We start from the raw sequence: 25,433 nt of genomic DNA on the forward strand, positions 1-25,433 counted from the left end.
TATATTTCATTTTATTTTTCCGTGAACAATTCTCTCTACTAACATGGCAAATTACTATGTAAAATATAAAATGAATTAAAGGGGAGAGAGAGATGCAAAGATTATATTGTATTTATACATTTTCTCATGGCTTTTTTCAGCATGTGGATTATTACAGAGCTGTTAAAATGTAGATTTATAGTGGATTTTACAAAGTTGCAGATTTCCTAAATCCAAAATATGTGGTAGCGCCGGGACGTATACCGGTATATGTAATACGTATCTTTACGAATCAGATATACGGTGAGGATTTATACACATTGGTCACGGTGGTTACGTTCCGAAATCAGGCTTGGCGTTGTTTCTTCTTAGGAGTTGAATGTACCTGTTCTGTCCGTCCGTATGTTTTCATCTGATAAATCTCAAAGGCCTCGGAAACTGCTGCAACCTGATTGATTACATCATCGCTCGTTAGTCATAAGAAATTAATACAGAATACGCGATTAAGTTAACAATCACAGCATGTATTAAGAAACGAACCACTTCGGGCTTCTTCGCGTACACCCTGACTATCTTGTCTTGATAGAATGTTGGAAGCAAGTGACTTATGCGATCATCTTGGATCAGAAACTTTTCACCATTTAGAGCACTCTCATAATCCTGATAAAAATCAAGCCATACACCGTAAAATTCAACCACCTACGGAAGAAAGTACCGTCTACTTCAAGAATTTCAGAAAAATAACAGAGATTCTCAAGCCGTTAACTTGTTTCAAGGACAATTTCATATCCAGATCCGTTCGTTCTACCATGGAAAATTAGTAACTGAAGAATATGATTGCCAAAAAGTACACAACTATTTCACAGTTTAACACATCACAGATTTCAATATCAGCAGTATGTCCAAATGCTAAAACTATGATCAGGTTAAATTTGACGATTCACTAAAATCTTTTCGATAGTTGCTTCTACAGTATATATGCACTGCGGTTGCCACATATTGCAGCGATCATGCAGTTTACGAGATTTATTCATTCATTAAATCAGCGGCTTGAAAGATGAGTAAAGTACGGGGCATCAAGCCATATATAGGTCGAAAGTACCTTGAAAAAATGGATTCTGGAGGAGCAGGTGCATGCATAAAGGAGAGCAAATTATTTGTCAAATAAAATTACCAAAAGCAAATTTAATAAATGTTATACGAAGACGAGCAGTGGCTTGATAATAATCATGATATGATTTAGGAGTATAAGGTACCTTTCAAGAGGGTTCTTGGTTCCATGAGTCAAATCAATTTTAACAGTGCATACTGCAACATCCTCTTCCTTGAGTGTAACACTACCAGATTTCTGGACGGAAAATTAGGCACAAGGTATCATGTATCTACTTGATAAGCATAACGTAAAGAGGAAGATGTAAGAAACTAATAATATATTTGGAACCTGGGAACAAACTATGTCTTCAGGCGTGATGTCTTTGAAATGCTCTAGGTTTTCCTTTGGAACAGAATACTCGTTGCAGAACTGCCAAAGCAAATAAGAATTGTAACAAACTGGATTGCCTAATGAATTACGCTAGGAAACGCTAAGATCTGAGACACGCAAATAATGTAATACTACAGGACCTATTTCTTGTGGGGTGGACATATAAGGGTACCTGGTAAAGATCCCTTCTTCGAATGCGATGGATCAAATCCTTAGCTTCCTTGAGTTCAGGGTCATCAGAAGTTTCAATCCTCTTCAAAATTGTGTCATCCAACTGTAGATTAACAAAATAACGTTAGTGCTACAATGATAAAAGCCTTAGTCAAAAACTCTGTTAAATGATAAAGCACTTGCACCTTCCAAAACTCAGCTGCGCTTTGAATTGATTCTGCAATTTTAAAAGCACTATTTGCAAGGCACATAGCATCAATGGCCATGAGTTCAACAGCCTGTGAAAACATAGATGTCCAGAGGCAGATCAGAAAAGTTAATTTATCTATAGTACCATGATAATTTTGATGCTTCAGCGAAATTTTTTTGGTTCTATCTCTGACCTTCACTTTAGCATGTGTGTACACGGTTCGATGCAGATCAGCACGAGTGGCAAAGAGCTTGTGGACTGTCAGATCTGCCCAAGATATCAAATAAAATTTAAAGAACCATAACAATTGTGTTGCGAGAGTGACAAAAAGATATTCAATATATACTCACAATCACTAGCACGATAACATATCTCATCATCTATAACTCTCATAGTTTCCATCAGCCTACAATTTGAAAGAACAAAAATATGTTCCAGCAAAAATCGTCAGTATGGGAAAAGTAATAGTTTCTAAACATCAAGTCTGTATAAATAACACAACCACCAAGTTTAAACTTCTACACAAATGGAAATTTCAAAAATTTGAGTGTACTGGACGTCATGGATCTTCAATGAATTTAAGTGCTCTGTGAATTGTTAACTTATAAATACCTTTCGAACTGAAAACTACAGCCTATACCACATGCTCGGGAGTCACGCACCATGTAATCAAACCTGTAGAGAAATGACATACGCATCACTTAGCATTGTCAGATAACAAGTAGCAATTTCCAAATGAAATGCCAGACCTTCTATAAAAGGAAATCAAGTGACCTACTTGTCAACATCTATTCCAGTTCGCCCATTTGCAACAATATCATACAAGAAACGATTCTTTGTCATGCTCTGCATTTTTAGCATATTGCAAAGGGCTAAGGATAAAATACTAAAGGAATCCAATGTAGAGTGCGAGCATTAAAGCGGAAAAAGTAGTCTGTAAGGTGTTCTGAGATACTTGAAGAAATCTCAAAATTTGAGCCTTAAACTTTATGATAACTTACATTCTGTTCCCCATGGTTGGAGCTAGCAAGGATCAGTTCCTGTAAAGATACATTACATTCCCAATACATTAAATCCTAATCCATTATTACTATCGATAAAGCATCCATCAGCATTCACATTTACACATATTGAGCCAACAAAGAATCGTACAGAAGTTGAAGTGATCTCAGCAGTTAAAGGTTGCAAAGAAATGAAGACATCAATGAGGAATACATGGAAGGATATCACAATGCAATCATTAAACAAGTGCTATTCACTAAATAATGGTAATGGCAAAACAAACTAACCTTCACCCTTTTAAGCACTGCAGAATCAATATCAATATTGTTCTCTTCGACAATGTAGTCGATCATGTTCACAGACATCTCCTCATGAGACCTAGAAAGCAATCAAAGTTATAACCCTAAAAGTGGACTAGATCTCCTGACTAAAAACATATACCATTTACAACCACCAAACAAACATGAAGTATCCCTATAAAATTGCACAAACTAATTTCACAGAAAGTGAAAAGATCCGTGTGCTGTATCTCTTACCTAAAGAACATGGACATGTTGCATATGCAAGTCATAAATGAAACAGAAAAGCAGTGATATTAGCTTCAGAAAGGTTTAAGTTTGTAAAATGCAATCTTCTTCTACTGTACAAGAAAATGGAGCTAAATTCACTTGAAGATTGTAAGAATCACCATGTGCAACCGTTAATAACCCGAGGAAGAAACTCGCGCTCAAACATGTGGCTGAACGGCCCATGGCCGATATCATGCAGTAGTCCTAGAAAGAGATTTGACAAAAAATAGATCTGTGGGACCAGGTTACAAGAAGAAAAGCATTTATTACAGCAGGTACAGATTCATTACCAGCAAGTTTTACTGTTGTCCTGTCAAAAGAATCAATTTTGAGGTCCTCCTACAAGGATGGCAGATGAAAGAGGAATGAGTTCTTATTCATAAGTTGCAGAATGAGAATGATTAGGCTGTGATGACAAATTCCTACATGGTAGAGTTTAATTTTATTGATAGCTTCACCAGCCAGCCAATACACCCCGAGTGAATGCTCAAACCGAGAATGTACAGCCCCAGGGTAAACCATGTGTGCCAGACCTGGATCAGAAGTAAGATTAAAATCAAACCTGAAGTATTGAATAGAAATACATCGGTAGAACAGGTACAGACAAATGTAGTAAGGTGATTTCAAACAATGAGGATATATTAGATAACATGTAATATGTGTACTTACACACACAGACACACAATCCCACACCCGTTGGTCACAAACAAAATGAAATTGGTACTCAACTTATTTCAAGAAGTTGGGGAAAGAGATGGGTTATGTCAGCATATCTACAACAATTAATATCTAGAAATTTAATATCCCCGTTAACTGTAAATCCAACATTTGTTAATGCTAATTCATTTAGTAAGTTCAACTCACCAAGTTGTTTAAGATCACGGAGCCTGCAAAAAATGACAGCAATATCAGGAAAAGAAATCCAAAAATTTACTCAAGAGAAAATGACCCTTGCATAGAATATTATCAAACTTGCCTCTGAAACTGTGCAGTGTCGATGAACTTCAAGAAAAGCTGCAACAAACAACAGAAAGATTCATTTGATACGATATTTAACATAACTTCCATGACTCGTTAATTTACATTCTCAGTTGAAGGCAATGTACAATGTTTACGGTAAGTAAAAGTACAAAGTCAATGTGAAAGAAATCCATATTTAAATACTTTACCCAAGAAATTAAAATGAAAAATCACAATAAACTTGAGAATTTGAATTTCAAATGATGAGCCTTAACACATCATTACCTCAAATCCAAGCCTAATTCAAATTCAACAAAAGACAATTTGTTCCATATCTTGTGTTCCATATCCGCTATGATTTATCGACTTCCATTATTTATCAAAAGTTAGATTTCACTTGCTAACTATTAATGTGAGAATTTATGCTTCTTCGACTTTGAACTTTATTATTTGAATTTTCAAGCCAAATTACTCAAATCCCCTGACAAATCATCAATCTCAGAATACAAAATCTTCAGTCTCAGTTCTACTTCTACACCAAAGCATCTAAACCTAAAATCCTCAAGCAGTTCTAAAATCTGTCTTCTCTGAAACTTAAACCGAAGCAGAAAATAGAACAAAACAACTATTTGACAAGAAAATTACCAATAATTTACCTCAATCAGTTTAAATCAGAACTTTAGGTCCAAATATATTACCTGTAAAGCTATAACTCACTTCAAACTCGATCTACCAAAACAAAAAGTTTTGATTAACATGCTCGAGATGATTTGCAATCTAAATTCATCAAACAATTTCCTAATGCTCTGAAATATGATCTAGATACAGCAGAAATCAACGCCAGCGATTTCAGAAAAGCTGATGCATACGATCGCTTTAAACTTAAAATCGCAATTAACAGTCTCAAAACATATGAACATGAAATTAATTAAACAATATGCATTCCTCTAAACTACGAGCCAAATCAAAGCTGAAAACTAAACTAAAACTAAAACAAACAGTTCTTACAGCAAGATTTCGATATCGCATTATTCGATACAACAGCGGCTTTAAAACACAAAATTCGAAAACAAACTGCTCTCGCATTCATTTCAAATCTACTATTCTCATTTCCGAGAGCAATGGCACGAAACAGAGACGATGCACGAAAAACAACATCATCACAGATAACGCGAAATCGCAAAAACGAAACTAAGCGGCGGAATCGAGGCACATACCGGCTCGAGATAGATGATTCCATGGACGTTATCGCGAACATGCTTCGACAAGCTCCGGTCCTGATAGATGCTATCGGTGAACTGCACCAAGTCTTCCTTCGCACGCGCTCCCATTGCTCGTTCACCGCTACTGTACTTCGAACGCTGACAGAGGAAAGAAGAGCACCGGAGCTCGGAAATTAAAACCTAACGATTTCGAATCCGGACTGCAAGCTAGGATTTGAAGAGAAAGCAGAGAGAGAAAGAGAGGAGGCGAGAGAGAGAGAGAGAGAGAGAGAGAGATGGTTACAGTGGAAATTCGAAAATGGAAGACGGAACGGACTGGAGGAGATTTTATGACTACAAGATTCTTGGAGTGTTGGAGTGAAAAAGGAGATGCCGCCAAAAACCAGTTTCGTGCCCGGCCTTCTTCGGCGCGTGAAAGGGACGGCCCAATTATGAATTTGTTATTGATTTTTTGTTTAAAATGTAATCTACTCTGTGGTGGCCACTGGCCAGCTGTTTAGTAAATGGAAACGTTACTTTATTCATAAGAGCAAGTCCAGCGGGGACAAAATGTCCCAGCCCTCAGTCCAAAAAACGTGTCGGGCCTCTGTCAATCAAGTCCAGCGGGTGAAATGAACTGGTACCCAGCCCGAGCTGGGCAATGGACCAGCCCAAAATAGACTGAGCAAGAAGCCGGGCTATTGGCCTGGCGCATGCGATTCACGCCGGTTTGGCGCGAGTGCCCGACACGGTTTCAGAGCCCGGGCCCGCGTGACAGGCGCACTGACTCCCCCCCCCCGAGTTGGCGACGTGGCTTTCTTTCGGCCGTTGGATTTCCAACGGCTAGTTTTCTAGACCGTTGGATTTCCAACGGTAAAAAAAATTTAAATTTTACTTTTAACATAGACCGTCGGATCAAAGATCAACGGTCCACGTTTTTTTTACAAAAAAGTAAATAAAAAAAAAAAAGGCCCCAACGCTCAGAAATATGACCGTTGGCCACGTGGCAAGTCCCTGGCTCTTGGATTTGAATATTTTTCAAATCCAACGGTCCAGATTAATTAACTATATTAAAATTCATTAAAAATTATTAAAAAATACAGAAAAATTATTAAAAAATACAGAAAATTTTAAAAAAATTACAGAAATATTTGAAAAATGTTATTTTTTTCCTATAAATACCTAACCCTCATCTTCCACCTTTACACCACATTTCAATATTTTCTACACTTTCTATACTATCTACATTTCAATATTTTCTACACTTTAAGAGAAAAAAATGTCTTCGTGGAAGCTAATTGAAGATATTACGTTGTGTGAATGTTGGGTTCACACTACTCATGACCCGATTACGGGTAATGAGATGGATAAGCGAGAAATGTGGAGTAAAATTACGAAAGCGTTTTGCGATGTACATGGAGAAAACGCCAGAACTAGTCAAGGTCTTCAAGGTCGTTGGAAAAAACTCAACGCATCATTTACTTGTTGGAAAAACGCCATCTCTCATGCTTCCGGTAACCTCCGTAGTGGGACAAGTTTAGCGGATCAGGTAACAATATTTTTATTTATTTATATGCATTCCACCCACATCAATATTTTGATTTATTTAATTTCGTATGTAATTTTTATGTTATTTCTTATGTAATTTTTATATGCATTCCACCCGCATCAAAATTTTAATTTCTTATGTAATTTTTATTTAATTTCTTATGTCATTTTTATGTAATTTATATGCATTCCACCCGTATCAATATTTTGAATTTATTTATTTGTGTTACACCCGCATTTTTTAACACTATGTTATCCCACTTTTTTATAGACACTACAAGCTCAAGCATTCTACAATTCAAAGAACGGGAACAAATCATTCACTAAAAGGGAATGTTGGCAAATTGTCAAAGATTGCCCTAAATACAAAATTGTGGCAACTGGTCCAGAAGTTGTCATGCACGGTATGGGTCTACATAGTTCTCCAGAACCAGACATGGCCGAACAAGAAGCCGACACATTTCAAGACACAGAAGGGACGCCTGAACAAGTGCCCGAGACCCAACCGACTCGTCAGTCCTTAAGGCCTCTAGGTAAAAAGGCGTCAAAGAAAAAAGGTAGTTCTTCCAAAAATGACTACACTAAATATATGGAGGAACTTGCTCGCCAAGGTGAACTAAACTTGGCACGAGAAAAGGCTAGAGATGAGGAAAAAGTTGCTGCTATGGCAGCAATATTAGCAGCTACTGAGGCCCGTGATGCGGCGGCTGAGAGACAAAGAGAAGTAATTAATCGAGAGAACGAGCTGGTTAGAGAAGCACTTCATCGAGAAAATGAATTGCTTCGAGAAGAAAGGATGGCTCAAGCAGATCGTGACACTATGAGCAAGTCTCTAGTTATCTTCGCCTCCATGCAATCCCCACTGGTGCTCAATCAAGTCATTCTGGCGGGTTACGTGCCAGTATGGCTCTTGCACATTAGTGTACCGCTGAACGATCAATTCATTGTAACGTCCATCGCGTTCCAACGGCTCGTGTTGCACTGGATCTTCGGTCCGGTCATGAGCACAATAGATACGTGTTCTTGAGTTGTTCATCGAATCCGGCTCATATTCATCGACGGCATCATAATCATACTCATCTTCAACAATCATGTTGTGGAGAATAATACACGTCATCATGATGGATCGAAGAGCCTCGCATCAAACATTCTAGCTGCAGCCCTGACAATCGCCCAACGAGCTTGCAGGATACCAAAACAATGCTCGACATCCTTCCTACACCCTTCTTGACATTTTGCAAAGTGTTTTTCCTTTTCAGTCTGTGGATGTGGCACTGTTTTGACAAATGTTGACCACCTTGGGTAAATGCCATCTGCAAGGTAGTATGATCCCTCGTATTGGGTACCATTAACCCAATATGTGCATCTCTGCGAGTTTCCTTGCAGCAGTTCGTCGAACACTGGGGATTGGGCAAGGACATTTAGGTCATTCTGAGCTCCTGGAACACCAAAAAAAGCATGTCAAATCCATGTATCAAATGAAGTCACCGCTTCCAAAATGATGCTTTTGGCTCATTTTCTGTCGCCATATGCTCCTTGCCACGCACTTGGACAGTTTTTCCAAGTCCAGTGCATGCAGTCGATGCTTCCAATCATGCCAGGGAAGCCTCGCATCTCACCCTTCCTCAGAAGCCTTCGCATGTCCCTTTACGTGGGTGTCCGGAGGTACTCTTTGGTGTAGAGGGCTTCAATTGCAGAGCAAAACCGCATCAGGGACTCCAGAACAATTATTTTTCCCATCCTCGCGATCTCATCCACTTGATCTGCAGATGCTCTTTATGCAAGCATTCGCAAGGATGCCGTAATTTTTTGCTCGGGAATAAGACCTAGAACATGAAAAGCATCATCTTTTTGCACAAAGTATGAATCATGGTTGCAAATATCACTCATGATTTTGTTGAACAAATGTCGTTGCATTCTAAAACGCCGTCTAAAAATATGATCAGGGAATATGCTATTGGGAATAAAATAATCTTCCAATAGATTTTTACCTCGTTTTTCCCTTTTTCTATCGAGGTTTGCAACACGTCTTGGTTTGGCTATCTGACCCACGGCTTCCATGACACGGCGGGAATGTGAGGCCTTCTGCCTTCTATGGTGATCATCCTCATCCTCCTCCATGAAGAAAGCCTCATCTCCACCTCCACCTTCCTCGAGATTGGCCAATTCTGCCTGTTGTGCCAACAACCTTTGTTGTTGCTCTTGCAACTGCTTATACACCCTTCTTGAAGAAGACATTGTAATAAGAACTCAAGATTTGAAAACGATGAACAAGGATTCTGAGCTAAAAAGAATGATTGAGCTTGGTGTGAGGATGGATGTAGGGATGTAGGGTTTATATGGACAAAAAAAGAAAGGATGAGGTTCTGGACAATGCCACGTGGCACTAAGTGATTGGTTGAAAATCTTATCGAAATCTTGGCTAAATTATTGTAAACCGGAAGTGACACGTGGCGTGTCAGGATTGGTCGAAAATATTATCGGAAATCTATCCACAAAATAATACGTTCAGATAATGACACGTGGGATGACGTGATTGGTTGAAAATCTTATCGAAATCTTGGCTAAATTATTGTACCACGGAAGTGACACGTGGCGTGTCGGGATTGGTTGAAAATATTATCGGAAATCTATTCACAAAATAGTACGTTCAGATAATGACACGTGGCGTGGCGAGATTGGTTAAAAATCCTATCCGAAATTAAAACTATTTTATTTTTTTATTCTTTATTTTAAATGGGGTAAAAATCTTATCCGAAATAAACTTAAAAAAAAAAAACACACCAAATAAATGCGCTGGGTGCCAGCGCATTTTTTTAGGGGTGGAGATGCCTTGGCCTATTACTGTTCACTCCAGTCTATTACTGTTCATTTGAGTGGATAAATGCGCTGGGTGCTGGCGCAAAGTCCTTAGGGGTGGAGTTGCTCTAAAAGTAAAGGAAAAGGAATGAAGCGTCTAATCCGTACTTTGTGGAAGGAGGTTACTTTTTAAACGTGATTAACTTGCTCCTTACTTAGCCGTGGCATATTACTTTAGTCTAAGGAAATTACTTTTCAAACGTGATTAACGTGCTCCTTACTTAGCCGTGGCATCTTACTTTAGTTTAAAGAAAGCATTGGAATTGGCACGGTAGAAATGAATAGTGTTTGGGTCTGAATTTCATTTTATTTACGGGCATGCCATTCCTTTAAAAAATGGGCTTTGTGGGTTTGGGCTCCGGATGGGGTTTTATTTGCTTGGTTGGAATTGTATTGGGCGGATGGAAATGGGGTTTGGGCACACAATCACCCACAGAGAGGAGTCACCTGCAGATTATGGAGAGATGAGAGCTGACAAAATGGAGAGAGTGAGGGCCGCCAATTTTGACTCGGGAAGAGATGGCTGTGCTTCGGGTGGTTGGGGGAGGACAGGGGGACTGGCATATTGGAGAGAGATGGGTGCTAGGGCTTTCGACTCAGTGAGAGAGAGATTTATCTAGGTCTTTTCCTCTGATTTGAGAGAGAGAGAGAGAAGGACGGGGAAGGCATGGTTGTGTGCAGTTTGTGGGGTTGGCCGATCAGGAAGGGGTGACTGAGGGACGTATGGGTGACTGACAGATTGCAGAGAGATGGGAGCTAGAGGTATGTATGAGTTTATTGTTTTTAATTCATTGTTTACTGTTTGATTTGCCATCTGCTTTCTTCAAATTGTCATAGATATTTTTTTTCCTTCTTTAAAGTTGTCATAGATTTTTTTAGGTGGTTTAGTTCATCGGCAGTCTATTGTTTTCTCTGGTAGAAAGGTCTAGTCTTGCTGTATCCTCCGACTCACTCCACTCTGCCTTTGTCTTTGTGATTCTGGGTTCTGTTCTGCCATTTTTTCTTCTCAAAGAAACCTAATTGTAGGTTCCTTTTCCACTTCCAAGCTTTTGTTATGCTTTGTGCTGCTGTATTTTCTATTTTTAATGAGGCTCGATTGAAATATACATCAATTTGATTGAAATATGCATCAACTTGAATGATTATGCTGTTGTGTTTCGAAGAATGGCAACTTTAATTGGTCTTAAGTCTCTAATTCATTGAACTATTGCATATATTGTGAGGTATTTAATTTTTCCATTGATTTTCATGTTGAAGATATAGATTTTCATTCTGTCGCTGGAGTTAACTTTCCTTTTAAGTGAAGTATTTAATTTTTTTTCCATAACTATCACGATTATCTTTACCCTTATCAATTTTGCCTTCATTCATAGCAAAAAACCTCACACAGAGCAAACAGGCACAACAAATGCCGCCAGAATTGCTACAAAATTCCACAATCTGGTTGACCCCAAGATCGAATCTACCGACAAAGTTCCAATTGCCGCCCTAAGAACAAAAAAACCAAAGATAGGTAAATTACAATTTGTTTTTTGCATGCATGCTTGAATAGCGTTCATAATGGTTGCCTTTGTTACATTATAATTGATGTTTTTTGCTAAAGTGTCGAAGATGTTCAGTCCCAGAAAAAGTGAACAGCCATGCTCTCCGTGATCAAATCCTGCACACCATGCTGCATATTTTTTTTGTTTTAACATCTATGGTTGACGACTTACTTGCTCAAACACCACTTTTCCTATGTTTTGCTAACTGCTAAGTGAGGTATGTAGGTTGCAGAACATATATTTTGCAGTCTTTACTGCATGCTCAAAATATGTGTAAACTGTAGCTTGCTTCTGATTCTTCAGTTTCTTATCGGCTACTTCAACAAATCTTCAACACTTTATATTTTATATTTCCTGTTGAACAACCTGCCTACACTGCAGGACGCATGTTATATGTGTGAACTAAATGTTTCTTCTGTTTCTTAAGTAAACAAACTTTTTTTGGAAATCATCTCTTTCTAATCAAACATGTATAGTTTCTTCCCACTCATTGTGCAATGTGTTTATATGCCAACTCACTTAAATGTGTATAAAAGCAAAATTGATTATCTTACCGGTCTCATTCACTCATGTATCCCTCTATTTGTTCATAATTGTCTTGAATTTATTCAACTTAAATGTGTTTTATACATTTGTTTATGTTTGAAACAGTTAGTTCTCGCAGCAACGCGTGGGCGTAATTTCTAGTTTAAATTTAAACTTAGCTTTCGTGGTTTACCCCAATTAGTGGTTGTATTAAACGGCGGATACGTGGCTCCATTTTTTTTTTTTACACATTTTTGTGAGATCCACTTCATAATATATTTTTTTATCTAAACCGTCTAATTTTCAGAACATCATTTATAAGTCATTTTTACAAAAAATTAGACAAATCCAAATCAATTAAGACATTTATTTATAACAAAAATTGACGAGTACGGACAAATAATGCTAAACCCTTAATCCAATAGTTATATGGTTTCAAATTTCGGAGATTTTTTATAGACATACCTTTGGAGGAAGATCTAAAAGATAGACAATTTGAATTGTTAAAATACAATATGAAGTGGACTCCACAAAAATGTGTCAAAAGTTATATAAAAAAAAATGGAGTCACAATTCTGCTCCCATATTATGAACTAATTTTTAAATTTAATCTTAATGCATATTATAGATTATACTTTTTATCAAATAAAAATTGCATTCGTAATTCTGTTACAACGACCTATCTAGCACCTTCAAGAGAGTTCATTTAACCAAACTTAAGCCTTATATATTGCGTAAAGTTTTCTGGATCAACGTCACTCAGAGGGTAAAGTCACAGACTTATACTCATATGAACTCATTATTATAATAAGGGCAGTGTTATCTACACATCTTTTTTTACCTCCCACGTACCCTCGTAATTTTTGATAAAATTGGTCTTTGTACTTCGATAGTATCGTGGAGAGATAATGGATTCTTGATTGGACCTCCATTAGTAGGCAAAAAATAGACATGCTTCCCTGATTAGGGGATGTAGGGCATGACATACCCCTTGGATTAAGGGTGCAGGGCAATGGAGAAGGTATGGAATGAGCTGAGGGCAATATCTGCCATTTAACTGACAATATTCCATGTATTTAGCATGCGAAAATATAATTATGAGAAGACTTTTTAGCTAAAATAGTCACTGAAATTTACGTAAATCAACACTTTGGTCCATGAGATTTGAAATCAATAAAAGTAATTCTTGTGTTTGTCCATCATCAATCATTTTAGTTATTCCATAAAAAATTATATTAGACAAGGACCAAAATGATAAAAATATTCTCAATTTAATAAACAACGGGCCAAATGATTTGACAAAAATTGAAGATATTTTTGTCATTTTAGCCTTATTTAATGTAAAATTTTCATGGAATGACCAAAATGAATGATAGTGAACAAACTCAGGAACTACTTATATTGATTTCAAATCTCAAAGACCAAAATGAGGAGTTATGCAAATCTCGGTACTATTTTGGCTAAAATGCCTTACAAGAATTTATGGAGGCATACTTTCATAGGAGAAACTCAATATTTCCTTCAGAAGGGTTTCGCACAATAAACAGGTTACATTTTCTGTTCGGAGAAGACGTCGAATACCTTAATCCGGTAAGCCATAAGACGGGCAGTCAGGCGGATGTGCATACAAGCAAAAGCTAATTTGAATCTGCCGGACAAGGTGACACGAAACGTGAATAACAAGAAGGCCAGGTAACGAAGTTACATCGCGGTGCACCACAAGAGATAGGTCCCGGGCAGAGCAGTCAAACTAACGCGTGCTTAGCATGCTTCATCTAGAGGATTTAGGAATACAATGTCCAGATAATCGAATCACGCAGAGACTTCCACTGCCATTTTGAATTGCTCGGGCACACGAAGCAAGGGAGCTTGGACTACATCGGGATTGCCAAGCTGACCACAGGCAGCCATCTGATCATCACCTCTACTCGACCGCAAGAAGACACGGCACCCTAACTCAGCCAAGAGATTCCGAAACTCAACCATCTTCTCCTCGCTGGTTGGTCTGAATTGGGATCCGCTATGAGGGTTAAATGAGAGGAGGTTGATCTTGCATGGAATTCCCTGAACAAGATCAGCAAGCCTCTTCGCATCCTCTATGCTGCATTACGCAAAGAACATAGTCAACCACCAAAACAAAAAACAGAAAAGAGGGATCCCAGATTGTGGGAGCGTAAATGTATTGGTTCCGAAAAATCATAATCAAGTAATTAGAGCTTGCTTGACATACTGCAACAAAAAAGAAACTTCAGATACGACATATTCGAGTCAAACAGCAGGCAGTCGAAAAGCTAATTTACCTGTCATTTATTCCTGCAAGCATCACATATTCAAAAAGAACTTTGTAGTTACTCTTGAAGCGAAGTTCCTCCCTTAGGGTCTGAAGAAGCAAGTCTAATTTATATTTCCGGTTAATTGGCATGATCCAGTTTCTGACCTGCGGATGCGATGTTTGTGCAAAGGTTATACCCCCGTGCGAATGTGTACAAGTGTGTTCTATCCACATATACATGTGGTTTGCCAATTCAAATAAAATGAATGTAAATACCTCATCTGTCGTTGCATTCAAACTAACGGCTAAAGCACAATTAGATTCCTTAAGGAAACGCCTCATCTGGGGAACCAGCCCACTTGTTGAAACTGTGACCTTTCGAGGACTGAAATATAGGCCTTGATCATGTAGCATTATGTCTGCAGCTTTAAGAACATTGTCAATGTTCTGAAGTGGTTCTCCCATTCCCTAGAAATTTAAATTTATACGTATTAACAGAGAAACGAACTAGGATTTTCTTATTTGTGTTAATGAAAAAAAAACGTATATCCATGTGAAAATGTATCGTGAACTGCTGACCTACCATAAATACAACATTCGTAATGTCGCCAACTTCACTTGTGAACAAGGACCGTGCAAATACAGCCTGCTCTACAATCTCAGCTGCAGTCAGGTTCCTCCTTAGACCCATCCTGCAAATGGAAGGATTTAGAACCAACATTCAGATTATCTGGGCTATGGAAATTGAAAGAACGTAGAATTCACAGCTTAGAGGAGAAGAATGAAGCTTACCTGCCAGTGTAGCAGAATTGACAATTCATGGCACAGCCTACTTGACTCGAAACGCAAACAGTATTCCTGCTACGACTATCGCTAGCGACGCTAGGTATGACGACAGTTTCTATCACCAATCCATCTTCCAAAGTGAACAGAATCTGAAACCTCCTGTGAGTTTCATAATCAATGAGAAGGTTCTCTAAGAAATGCTAGTAACCTTCTAAAGCCATATATGATATTCACAAAAGCAGTTTTAACCGAGAAGAGTAAGACCACGTACGATGATAGTTAAGCAATACAGGGGACATAAGGAAATGAATCCATGTACCTTTCTAGTTCCATCAGCCGCGGTAATAACTTGTTTCAAAGCCAATGCCTTGAACTCGGCACTCTCACTCAACATCTTCTTAAAATCTTTGTTCAAGCCTACGCATTAAAGATGGTGAGCGAAATTCATTGACCGGAAATCAAATTACATCAAGATTCACGAGGAAACTGAATAAAGCACAAACAAGTGGAATTGGGTTAACAGGATAAGGAAAAGTAGGAGGAAAAACCTTCTAGTTGATCACTGTGATGCGCCCAAATACCATTCCCGTATATACGTTTCCATAGCATTAGAGCCTGGCCAGGCCTGTACCCATGTGACTGAACCCATTTCTGTCAATGCATTACAAATCATAAGCAACACATTTTCGACAAGACGATATTCTAAACTAATCTAATCTAAGGAGAGCGGGATTCAAACTTGGGAGCCATATTCATAAGTGACATAGGCAATAAACAGTGAGATGAGAAAGAATTACTTCAAGTTCATCGTATCGCATGCCCTTGAGAAGCACTTTCGAGCTCCGGTTCGTAATCCCACTCCTTTCACCACCTGCTGACCAGAGGGCAGACGAAATCAGAGCTAAGAAGAAGATGAACCCAGAACAGAAAAATCGAAATTAAAGAGCCTGCTCGAAGAAAAAAAAAGGTGTGCTCACCGGAATCGAAGGAAGTTTCGTCGACGGAGACGAGAGGACGTGGAGGAGAACAGGACGCGGCTGTTGAGAGAAGGCGGCGGTGGGAGGAGGCAAGAGGAGTGAGAGATGGCGTAGAAGGTTTCAGAAAGGGAGAGGAGACGGGGTTTTGGAGTGTGGCAGGGGTTAACAAGGCGGCCATGGGAGGCTTCTGCGGCGGCAGAGAGGTTGGTCTGAGCAGGATTCGTCTCAACCACATACAGCCCATCTCTCGCGGGACGATAGCGGTAAACCAGTAGGTTCCCGGGATGCAAAACCTTTAAATTAGACTTAAAATGACACCGTTTTGAGGACTAATTAATGTAGGCAAATTTTTGGTCTAAAAGAATTGAATATTTCTCTTGTATTCAATTCTCGGGACTTTTGCAGTGCTAGGGAAGAGTTGTTTATGTCACACGACCCACAAAGATTTACCCGATTTGAGTTTACAATTTGGACCCGCCCCCTCCCCGTGTTGGACCGCATAAACGCTCATCGACCTGCAGGTCAAGAACCCGTTTATCCACAGGAATAGTTGCAAGATGTGAATAACTAGTTAGTAACTGGTCGCTCACATCTCGCTACTATTCTGCAATGTCCCACATTGAAGAATGTTTGACAAAAATGTTAAGCAAAATCGAATATTTCAATCACTCCAAACCCATTAAACGTTTCAATAAAACCGTGCACATTGTTCAAGGTCATGTTGCTTAAATGGTTAACACCGTTCACATCATATGCACCCGAGGTCATATGTTTGAATATGCACTCCCCCAATGTCGAGTGTATAAAAAGAGATGCAAAATCGTGTTTAGAAAGAGTGTCCTTCACTCTTCCAAAAAAAAAAAAAAAAAAAAGAGTGTCCTTCACTACCACAAAAGCTTTCATGTCCAACATGAATTGTGCCATGTGGTGAAGGTGCAGTTTTTGGATACAAGATTAATTAGCGGTGAACTTCTCGAAGTCTTGAAAAACTACAAGTATTAATGAGACATCTGCAAAAAACATTACTCCTGTAAAACTTCTCAGAGTCTTCAAAACTACAAGAACAGAACGTCGAAAGGAAAGAATTGTATTACAAGTACATATCCAGCGTAACAGATGATATCAGTGATCGTAGTCGATTGTAGTAAGACAAAGATGGAAGGAGAGTTCGTCCTGCAATCTTATAGGTATCCTTATGCCCGGCAATCACCAAGATTGGGTACATCCAATGAAGATGCGCTACACCCGTGTGGAACAGAAACAGGTAAATCAAGTTATAGCCCTGCTTATCCAAACTGAACTGAAATGCGGCTAGTCCCTGCAAACCAGACAAATGATTAATCAGACACGCATATACTAGAAGGAGAATGCAAGTGTGCACATGCATGTAAAGCAACTGCAACATTTCTCAACGAAATATGAAAACAATTGACGCACTTGGTTTTTGTTAAAACTATCCCCGATATAATAAATAGCTCAATACATGAAACCAAAGGATCCATCGGAAGATGAAACCTACCATTATTAACTTGTTTTAAGCAATATATTGCTCGATAAAAAGATACTCCTTTCACCGCAGTAGCATTTATCCATTTAGGTTTGATAAGATAAAGTGAAGACATTAAATCAAAGACACAACACAGGCACAGACAGAGAACTAATGAATTTGACCCCAAGACATTGAAGCACGACCAGGAAGGAAAGCGAGAAAAGATGCGAAACTTGTCTTCCAATCATCATCATGCTGGTTCTAATTGGACAAGGCTGTTAAAAGAAATATTGACCATGTATGGAGACTTAAGCGTTGACAGGTAAAAGACAACTGGTACCATTAACAAATGGAAAGATATACATATTGTAAAAGTTCCTTGAAAAGAAAAGTTATGGACTTCTTTCCTCCTACATAAGGTTAGGTCAAAGATGGATAGGTGAGGAAGAAGGGAGAGTGTACGCTTTCCCTCTAACAGTTCAAGACTGGTGGGATGAAATTCCTCCCATCCCCGCAAACTCACAGTGGAAATGAAAATAAATAAATAAAAAGTCCTTATATAAAACTATCCTAAGAGAGGCAAATTATTGCTTCCCATTCCTTCCCTATAAGAAAATAGTTTCAAACGCTGCTCCACCTATATCCATGAGATGGATGGAGGAAAGAAAGTTTCTTCTGGAGAGGAAGAAACACAAAATATCTGAAGTCTAGTATCCAACATTTCTAGTCCCAAACATAGAGGTTGGATGTGAAAAAGGTCAAGTTTGGTATCCTAAATTTTTACTAAATACACCTTTATGTTCAGAGCATAGTACTACATCAATAAACCATACTTGGCTATATCAGTTGTCGCGTATCTAAAATTGGCATGAGTTTTAAACTTTTTAGTTTTTAGCAGATACGATAGGCACATAACCTTTGGCATCAAATGTTGAAACTGCTTAGACAGGTAAATCAGAAAACCAAATATTGCACATACGAATGAATATAAAACGAATTAAAAGTGTTACAGAAATGAAACTTTACTTACCAATACTTGATTAAGCCATCCCAGCCACATGTTGCAACTTTACTTTGCTCCAAGGGATGCCATGCTGCCCCAATGCATACCCCTTCATGACATTTGAGAGTTCTGAAGACTTTGCATGTCTTCCAATCCCAAAACCAGCATCGACCTTCACCATCACCTGACATAACAAACCGTCCATCTGGCGAGAAATTGACTTGGCAAGCATACCCGGCAACGACATGCCCGGCAAACCTCTTCTTCTTATTGAGCTGAAACTTCTCCCTAGTGCTATAAATCAGAATCTGATTGTCCATACTCTGTGCCGCAAGCCAATTGGAATTCGGGTGCAGCGAAATTGATGGCATGGAATGCATGTGAGGCTCACTAATATACTTAATAACCACAGGGATCCCAAACTCCCATACGCGAAGCGACTTGTCATCGCTGGAAGTAACAAACCTACGGTTATTATCCACAAATGTAATTGTATTCACAGCACCCAAATGCTGATCATACTCTTGATTGATCTTTCCCTCATTCATATCCCACTGAACAATCTTCTTATCACTCATACCAGCCAACAACACATTTTGCTTATCCTCATCCGGGTTCAACTTAACCACATAAGGAACCTTCCCAGTCGAGAATGTAGATATCACCTGCCCGGTTTCTGTATCCCAGTACTTGATATTCTTATCATAACTAGCAGTTAAGAACCTACTCCCATCATTAGAAAAACAAATATCCCGAACTGCCTTCGAGTGACCCATGTAAGTTCTCATACACTTACCGGTATTGAAAACATCCCAAATCTTCACCTTGGTATCCATCCCGGCAGACAGAATCAAATGCCCGTACTTAGGGAAGAACCTAATAGCAGACACACCCTTCGTGTGCCCGCTCCAAGTGTGCACCAACCTCTTCGGAATATAACAGTGATCATTAGATGCCTTAGCATCTCTCGGCGGCGCAATCCATGACCTACCCTGATAATCCCTCTCTTCTTTTCCATGAAACGTAGTCTTCTCAGCCACAGCCTCGCCCTTATCACCAGCGCCTTTCTCCTCACCTTTCTTCTTCGCATACTCCTCGGCATACTTCTTCTGCTCCTCAGTCAGCTCCGTCGGCAGACCCTCCTTCTTTCCCGCCCACGGACTCTTCTTATTCTTCATCAACCACACGTCACTAGCCGGGTTCTGGACCTCCTCCGGGTCCATATCCTCATCCCCACCCTCATTCTCCTCCAATTCCTTTCTCTTTTCAATCTTCCGCTTCTTCTGCTCGTGCTGGGGAATGTTATACACAGAAACGGCGTCATTCTTGTGTAAGGCCTCGAAATCACCTACATAATTGTACCCTGCAGATGCCGAAGGGTCAGCAGCATACCCATACTTGTGAAAAGTGTTGTACTGCTCGTCGAACACGAAGGGCTCAATGGAGGCGTCCTCGACGAAGCCGAGCTTGTGGTTGCGCATCCCCTGGGCTATGCCATCCTTGGCGTAAGGGTGAGACGGGCCGTAGATTGGTGCCCATAGCTGCTCGTAGGTTGGGTTGAAGCCGACGATGTGTTGGGTCGGGTCGATGGGGCGGGTGGAAGACCGGTTGGCCCCGGCTACAGTCAGGGCCAGCATAGTGTCGTCGACATTGGGCGCGGCGGACTTGGTGGGGAGGAGGCGAGGCGGCGACGCGTCTGGGGACGATGGTGCGGATTTAGGGTTTTGGTTCTGCTCCTCAGGCCCGTTCAATTCGTCGTCGTTTTGATCAGAGTATGCTCGGAGAAGATCCATTCATAGAAACAAAGACGACCCCCTAAGCCCTAAATTTGGTCCCTGTGTTGAAAATTTGAGATAAAAAATAAGATTGGGATCGAGAAGGTTACTCACCGGCGGCGGCTTGGAGAAGGCAAAGGGCGGAGGCTAGGGCGGGCACAGGAGGATTCTTGGCGGGGTTCAGGTTTTGGAAAAATTCGGGGTTTTCGATAGACCGTAAAACGCTTCCAAATGCCAGTCACGCGTGACTTTCTGGCATCTGCAATAATTTGAATCATTTTTGTACAATTTTTTTATTTTTCTTACTACTATAACAAATTATTATATTTATATTCTTTAAAATATATGTTTTGTGAAAATTTTATTATAATTCGTATTTAAACACTTGTAATCAATAGTTTAAAATCTAAATTTAAAGATATTTGATTTTTTTTGTTATTTTTTTTTATCTAAATCTAAACTACTTATTAATATAACTCTATTTGTCAACCATAAGAGAGTGAAAGACTATTTAACAAAAAAAGAATTTACTAATTTTTGTTTAAACCTCACTTACAGATGATTTTAACATCTCTAATTTGAAAAAGAAAAATTAAAAAATATACACTAAATATATATTTAACTTTATATTGTTCATTTATTTTTATACTTTTTTACTTAAATATTCTATTAAATATACATTTGTTGCTTAATAAATCGTAGATCCGCTTTCAAATACATTATAAAGATTTCCTTAGTGCTCACTATAAAATATTTTTTAGATAAAATAAAAATTTTCATTTTTTACAAAAAACGTGGATCACGATTTTTAGTTGGTTTTACAAATTCTTACATAAATCACCGTTCAATCTATTTATTTTCACTTTTGCCTCACTATGAAGTTTCGAAAATTAAGATAAGACTTTCCGTTGAGATTCTTGAGTGTAGAACCCCATTTGACAATGTTCTGGGCCTCACAACTCTGTTTTTCACTTATTTTTTTAGTTTTCGGCTCAAATATTCAACTAAATATACATATGTTACTCAATAAATTATAAAATTGCTTCCAAATTCCTTAAAAAGTTTAACTTAATGCTCAAGAAAAATATCTAGCAAAAATAAAAAAAATATCTGCATTTTTGTCAAAAAAAACATGAGTGTTAGGTGGGCTCGATGCACGCAACACGAGGCGGACTTAGCTCGCAGAACAAGGTGAAACATGGCGCGCCAAACAAGGCGGGCTCCGCTAAAAGAAAAATATGTGTGATTCTGGCACGCAAAAGAAAGCAAGCTTTGTGCACATAAAACGAGGAGGGATGCATCGCACATATCGAGGTCAGCCATGCGCATGTAAAACAATGCTGGCTTTGTGTATGTTAAAACAATGCGAGCTCCGTTGACGCAAAAGGGGGTGGGTTTCTGGCACGCAAAATGATGCAGACACCTTACATGCAGATCGACGTGAACCAGGCACATAAGACGAGGTGGGCTTCGCACACGCATAACAAGGCAAACTCCCAGATGCTCATAATATGAGTCGGGCTCCACGGCTGGAAAAATATATTTTGAAGAACAAGAATATGATATTTTGTTGTAGTGGTAAGAGAAATAAAAGAAAACTTACTTTTCTTACCACTACAACAAACTATCATATTCATGTTCTTCAACATTTATTTTTCCATGCAAAATCTAATATAATTTGCATTTAAATACTTATAATCAACAATTTAAAACCTTAGTTTAAAGATATTTGAACTTCATTTTTTTTGTTAATTTTTCTTTTATTTAATTCTAAACTACATATTAATAAAACTATTTTGTCAACCAAAAGAGGGTGAAAGACTTTTTCTTTTTTTTTAGTCGGGTTTGTAACAGAATGCAGAAATGATTTGTGATTCAAATGATTTTTTTATTTATGATGATCTTCAAATGAATATTAAATAATTGAACGATCTAAATAAAACTACGTTATTCTTAAGAAGCGGGATACATGCATTGTCCAAATGCGGAGATGCACACGTTGTTCACGTTTATTCTTACTGGGATGACCTTAACGTTGGATGCCAAATTGACTAGGGAATAGGATTCCCTCCACAACTTTATTCACGTGTATTCTTCCACAAGTAAAATACACTACACCCTCTACTAACCACCTGTGTACATGCTAGTAAACATATGGAAATAAGAGATTCAATTCAACAAATAATGGTACTGCTAATACAAACAACACTTCAAGGATTCTTCACTTTGATCCTCAACTTTCGAGCCAACTGCGCTGCTTTCGGATGCACAGGCCGCTTGCTGCTGTCACACTGTTCTACTTCCACCCAATTGATCAATCTAAGAATGAGAGATTGAGGCACTTTTCGGATATCTTTATCCGTTGTCGTGCCTTTTGATTTCTTCATCCCCGTCTCCAATGCCTTCTCTATGAACTCCATAAACCAGTTCCCAGCTTCTGTTTCTATCTGCTCACTCAACCTGATTGTGTTGCTTAAGCTGCTTAAACTAGCAGAAGCCGGTTTCTTGTTTTCGTCGTTCTCACCAATGGTTTCAAGGCTCAGCTTTCCAAGCGGAGTGGATGGTGCTTTCGGCTTTTGATGTGTAGAGCTTCTCAGGAGCTTCTCAAACGTTGTCGTTTTCTGCTCGCTTCTTTCAGGAACGGCTGCAACCGATTTGTACAAAGCGCACCTTCTTTTCGATAGGTTCAATTTTGAGTTCACGGAGTTTTGAACAATTTCGTGCAAGACGGAATGGTCTTCATCATCTTGATCTTTATCTTTCTGCTGCTTAACTTTTGGAGTAGTCTGAGTCATTTCAGAAGCTGAAGTAGCTGCTTGAATCGATACCATATCGTTAACTGATTGGACGATTTGGTGATGGAATTCGAGGAATTTATCAAAGCAAGCTGATGGGGCATCCGCTTTAGCTGTTCTGCTTAAGTTTGAGAACATCCTGCAAAAGCAAGCATTGGTATCTTAGCAAACAAATATCTCAAAGTTAAATTTTGCACTACCATAAGAAAAAGGAGGGTATTCGCTTTACTTGAGAGATCGAACAAGGGTATCGGTTGCTGAAGCCTCTCTGAGTGCATTAAGGGCAATCTTCTGAGCAGTCTCTCTATGCTGCACAGCTTCCTGCATAAACATAATCTCATCTCAAAACCCGAAAAAATTTGGTTTCGGTCATAAACTAGAAGGAACACTTGGAGATGAAAGTGCTTACTTTGCCGAGCAAGCTGAGCCTTCCTGGTAAATTCATGGGGAGGCAGAGGCTAGTGCTGTTTTCGTTGCACAAGTTACCAGGCTGAGGCTGCTGCTGAGAGTTCGTGTTCATGTCCTTCGAGTTGGAGGATTTCTGTGCAGCATCTCCAGCCACACAGAGTGAAGTTCCCACTCTTGCATTTCGCGGTGGTGGAGTTGAGGTCTTCTTTTTTTCCTACAATAAAACAAGAATTCACACTCTCAGCTACCAAATCCAACATACTTGAACAAACAAAATCCAAAAGTCTTCAACAAACAAAATCAAACATTCTTCAACAAACAAAAATTCTAATTAGTAGAAAAATCAATTGGTGAATCTCAGACAATACTACTAAAGAGGAGCAATGTACCTACAGCTGAGTTGAAGGGACTAATTGGGATCATTGGCTCTTGATCAGACACACTTCTACTCCTAGGAAATTTCGACATAAACGGCATGACACAGCTTTTTCGCAATGCAGGGCTTTCGCCTCCCTTCGAATCCGCCATCTTAGCCAAAAGTCCACCACCAAACGAAGACCGAATGCCTGAATTCAACCCTCCATCTCTTCCCACTCTCCCCCTAATCATCGGAGACATCGACCCGTTTCTTCCACCACGCTCTTTAACCGGAGTGCACTGGTCGAAATCCAAAGGAAACGGCTTTAACACCATGGGAGACGAAACCCCATCAGTTCCATTAAGCCCTGTTCCCCAAGACCCCCTTCTAGTAGGCTTTGAATTCGACATTTGCTCGATCCTCTCTCCCTTCTCCCTCAGCCCCATTAGAGGTTCCGGTGTACCCATCAGAGGATGCCGGCCAGGGAGCGGTTTGGCTCCCTTCACCACCGGCACTGGCGACCCGGGCTCCAATCTGTCGACATATATAAACTGTCCCAGCTGCATTTTGTTACTGAGAACATAGTCGTTGTGTTCGGCGGGGAGGCTGACGTAGATTGAGTGGGAAGAATCGGAGACTTTTATGTAGAAGCCCTGTGTGGGCCAAAGACTCTTCTCGTCAAGGTCCGCCGGCACGATATCAGTGACCTGCAGAAGCGCGCTCCGGTGCTCGCCGGTGGGCTTGACCCCTGTGTTCATTCCGTCCATGAGCTTCAGTAGAATTCCCGGTGCCAAAGCTGCCATTTTTCGCCTTTTCGAGGTTGGAGAATGGGGAGGATGACGATCGTGGTCGGAAATTGAAAACCCAGGTGGCGATTTTCGATTTTGTGGAGTTGAAGATAGTTCTTAGTTCTCAAGGGTTTGAGGGTAAGAAGTAGGTGACGTTTAAGTTGACCGTTAGCAACGGGAGCTATGTGTGCCAAAAGGTTACTTTTTTAAAATTCAGAAAGTTTCGAACGTTGAGGCAACGGTCAGATTTTGCTGGTGCGTCACGTAATGTTTTTGAATTATCGGTGAAAAAAAGTCGATCGATAAATGATAAAATTATATTTGACACCGCCAAAAATGAATAATATCACGACTTTCTCCTTCCATTAAATTTAAATTTACCTAGATCCAAAAAAGGGGTGGGGGAAAGTTGTTTATTTATTAATTTGATTTTTGTTTGGATTTGATTTGAATTTTTATAGGGGCATAAAATGTGTCTAAAAATGTTTGAGAAGAGAAGATATTTGGTAAAGTTGTCTGACTAGTGCAATTCTCACATTGAATGCCTTCGGACGAGACTCAACTACATAAGAGATCTCATACTTTTGTAAAAAATTTCTTACAATTGATTTTCTACAATTTTTTTTTAAAGAACCTCGGCAGTACGAGAAAATTTTGTGGATATGAAAAATATAGGTTACACCTATACTACCCAGTTGGGGAGACTTTTTCAACGTGCCGAGAACACAACCCATTATTATAATATCAGTG

The 25,433-nt window shown here is 39.3% G+C and overlaps 5 protein-coding genes and 1 long non-coding RNA gene across 10 annotated transcripts; 1 reads left to right on the plus strand and 5 right to left on the minus strand.

Moving 5' to 3' along the window:
* Nucleotides 1-93: 93 nt before the first annotated feature.
* Nucleotides 94-5,998, minus strand: LOC126607316 (uncharacterized). 3 transcript variants are annotated; one of them, XM_050274865.1, is made up of 19 exons: nt 5,861-5,998; nt 5,572-5,715; nt 4,371-4,408; nt 4,259-4,281; nt 3,821-3,927; nt 3,685-3,733; nt 3,514-3,598; nt 3,113-3,203; nt 2,825-2,863; nt 2,602-2,669; nt 2,436-2,498; nt 2,174-2,229; nt 2,017-2,090; nt 1,819-1,911; nt 1,635-1,736; nt 1,421-1,501; nt 1,244-1,327; nt 520-663; nt 94-427 (listed from the first exon to the last, which is right to left on the minus strand). In XM_050274865.1, exons 2-19 carry the CDS (start codon nt 5,683-5,685, stop codon nt 326-328), a joined length of 1,413 nt encoding a protein of 470 aa, XP_050130822.1. In that variant the 5' UTR covers nt 5,686-5,715; nt 5,861-5,998; the 3' UTR covers nt 94-325. The 3 variants fall into 3 exon arrangements, 2 of the variants coding, with proteins under 2 accessions (XP_050130822.1, XP_050130823.1); XR_007617549.1 differs by lacking the exon at nt 5,861-5,998 and having other exon boundaries at nt 520-639; nt 1,236-1,327; nt 5,572-5,854; XM_050274866.1 differs by lacking the exons at nt 94-427; nt 520-663; nt 5,861-5,998 and adding an exon at nt 670-1,097 and having other exon boundaries at nt 1,236-1,327; nt 5,572-5,854.
* A 1,654-nt stretch (nt 5,999-7,652) lies between these two features.
* On the minus strand, nt 7,653-9,470 carry LOC126607332 (uncharacterized). The gene is made up of 2 exons (XM_050274884.1): nt 9,096-9,470; nt 7,653-7,811 (listed from the first exon to the last, which is right to left on the minus strand). Exons 1-2 carry the CDS (start codon nt 9,340-9,342, stop codon nt 7,681-7,683), a joined length of 378 nt encoding a protein of 125 aa, XP_050130841.1. The 5' UTR covers nt 9,343-9,470; the 3' UTR covers nt 7,653-7,680.
* A 734-nt stretch (nt 9,471-10,204) lies between these two features.
* On the plus strand, nt 10,205-12,872 carry LOC126607336 (uncharacterized). Its single transcript, XR_007617559.1, has 2 exons — nt 10,205-11,476; nt 11,567-12,872. It is a non-coding gene; the product is annotated as an uncharacterized LOC126607336 (long non-coding RNA).
* Nucleotides 12,873-13,402: 530 nt separating this feature from the next.
* On the minus strand, nt 13,403-16,390 carry LOC126607318 (uncharacterized). Of its 2 annotated transcripts, none has more exons than XM_050274867.1 (9): nt 16,068-16,390; nt 15,888-15,964; nt 15,639-15,741; nt 15,410-15,507; nt 15,097-15,239; nt 14,888-14,996; nt 14,581-14,772; nt 14,333-14,469; nt 13,403-14,133 (listed from the first exon to the last, which is right to left on the minus strand). In XM_050274867.1, the coding sequence occupies exons 1-9, from the start codon at nt 16,309-16,311 to the stop codon at nt 13,845-13,847; spliced, it is 1,392 nt and encodes a 463-aa protein (XP_050130824.1). In that variant the 5' UTR covers nt 16,312-16,390; the 3' UTR covers nt 13,403-13,844. The 2 variants fall into 2 exon arrangements, with proteins under 2 accessions (XP_050130824.1, XP_050130825.1); XM_050274868.1 differs by having other exon boundaries at nt 15,888-15,961; nt 16,068-16,388.
* A 679-nt stretch (nt 16,391-17,069) lies between these two features.
* Nucleotides 17,070-20,590, minus strand: LOC126608580 (uncharacterized). Of its 2 annotated transcripts, XM_050276526.1 has the most exons (2): nt 18,587-20,589; nt 17,070-17,385 (listed from the first exon to the last, which is right to left on the minus strand). In XM_050276526.1, exons 1-2 carry the CDS (start codon nt 20,350-20,352, stop codon nt 17,379-17,381), a joined length of 1,773 nt encoding a protein of 590 aa, XP_050132483.1. In that variant the 5' UTR covers nt 20,353-20,589; the 3' UTR covers nt 17,070-17,378. The 2 variants fall into 2 exon arrangements, with proteins under 2 accessions (XP_050132483.1, XP_050132484.1); XM_050276527.1 differs by lacking the exon at nt 17,070-17,385 and having other exon boundaries at nt 18,583-20,590.
* A 1,779-nt stretch (nt 20,591-22,369) lies between these two features.
* On the minus strand, nt 22,370-24,923 carry LOC126608944 (uncharacterized). The gene is made up of 4 exons (XM_050276959.1): nt 23,931-24,923; nt 23,539-23,751; nt 23,359-23,450; nt 22,370-23,268 (listed from the first exon to the last, which is right to left on the minus strand). The coding sequence occupies exons 1-4, from the start codon at nt 24,696-24,698 to the stop codon at nt 22,545-22,547; spliced, it is 1,797 nt and encodes a 598-aa protein (XP_050132916.1). The 5' UTR covers nt 24,699-24,923; the 3' UTR covers nt 22,370-22,544.
* Nucleotides 24,924-25,433: the final 510 nt, after the last annotated feature.

The sequence above is a fragment of the Malus sylvestris genome, chromosome 16, assembly GCF_916048215.2.
Source record: "Malus sylvestris chromosome 16, drMalSylv7.2, whole genome shotgun sequence".
Taxonomy (NCBI): domain Eukaryota; kingdom Viridiplantae; phylum Streptophyta; class Magnoliopsida; order Rosales; family Rosaceae; genus Malus; species Malus sylvestris.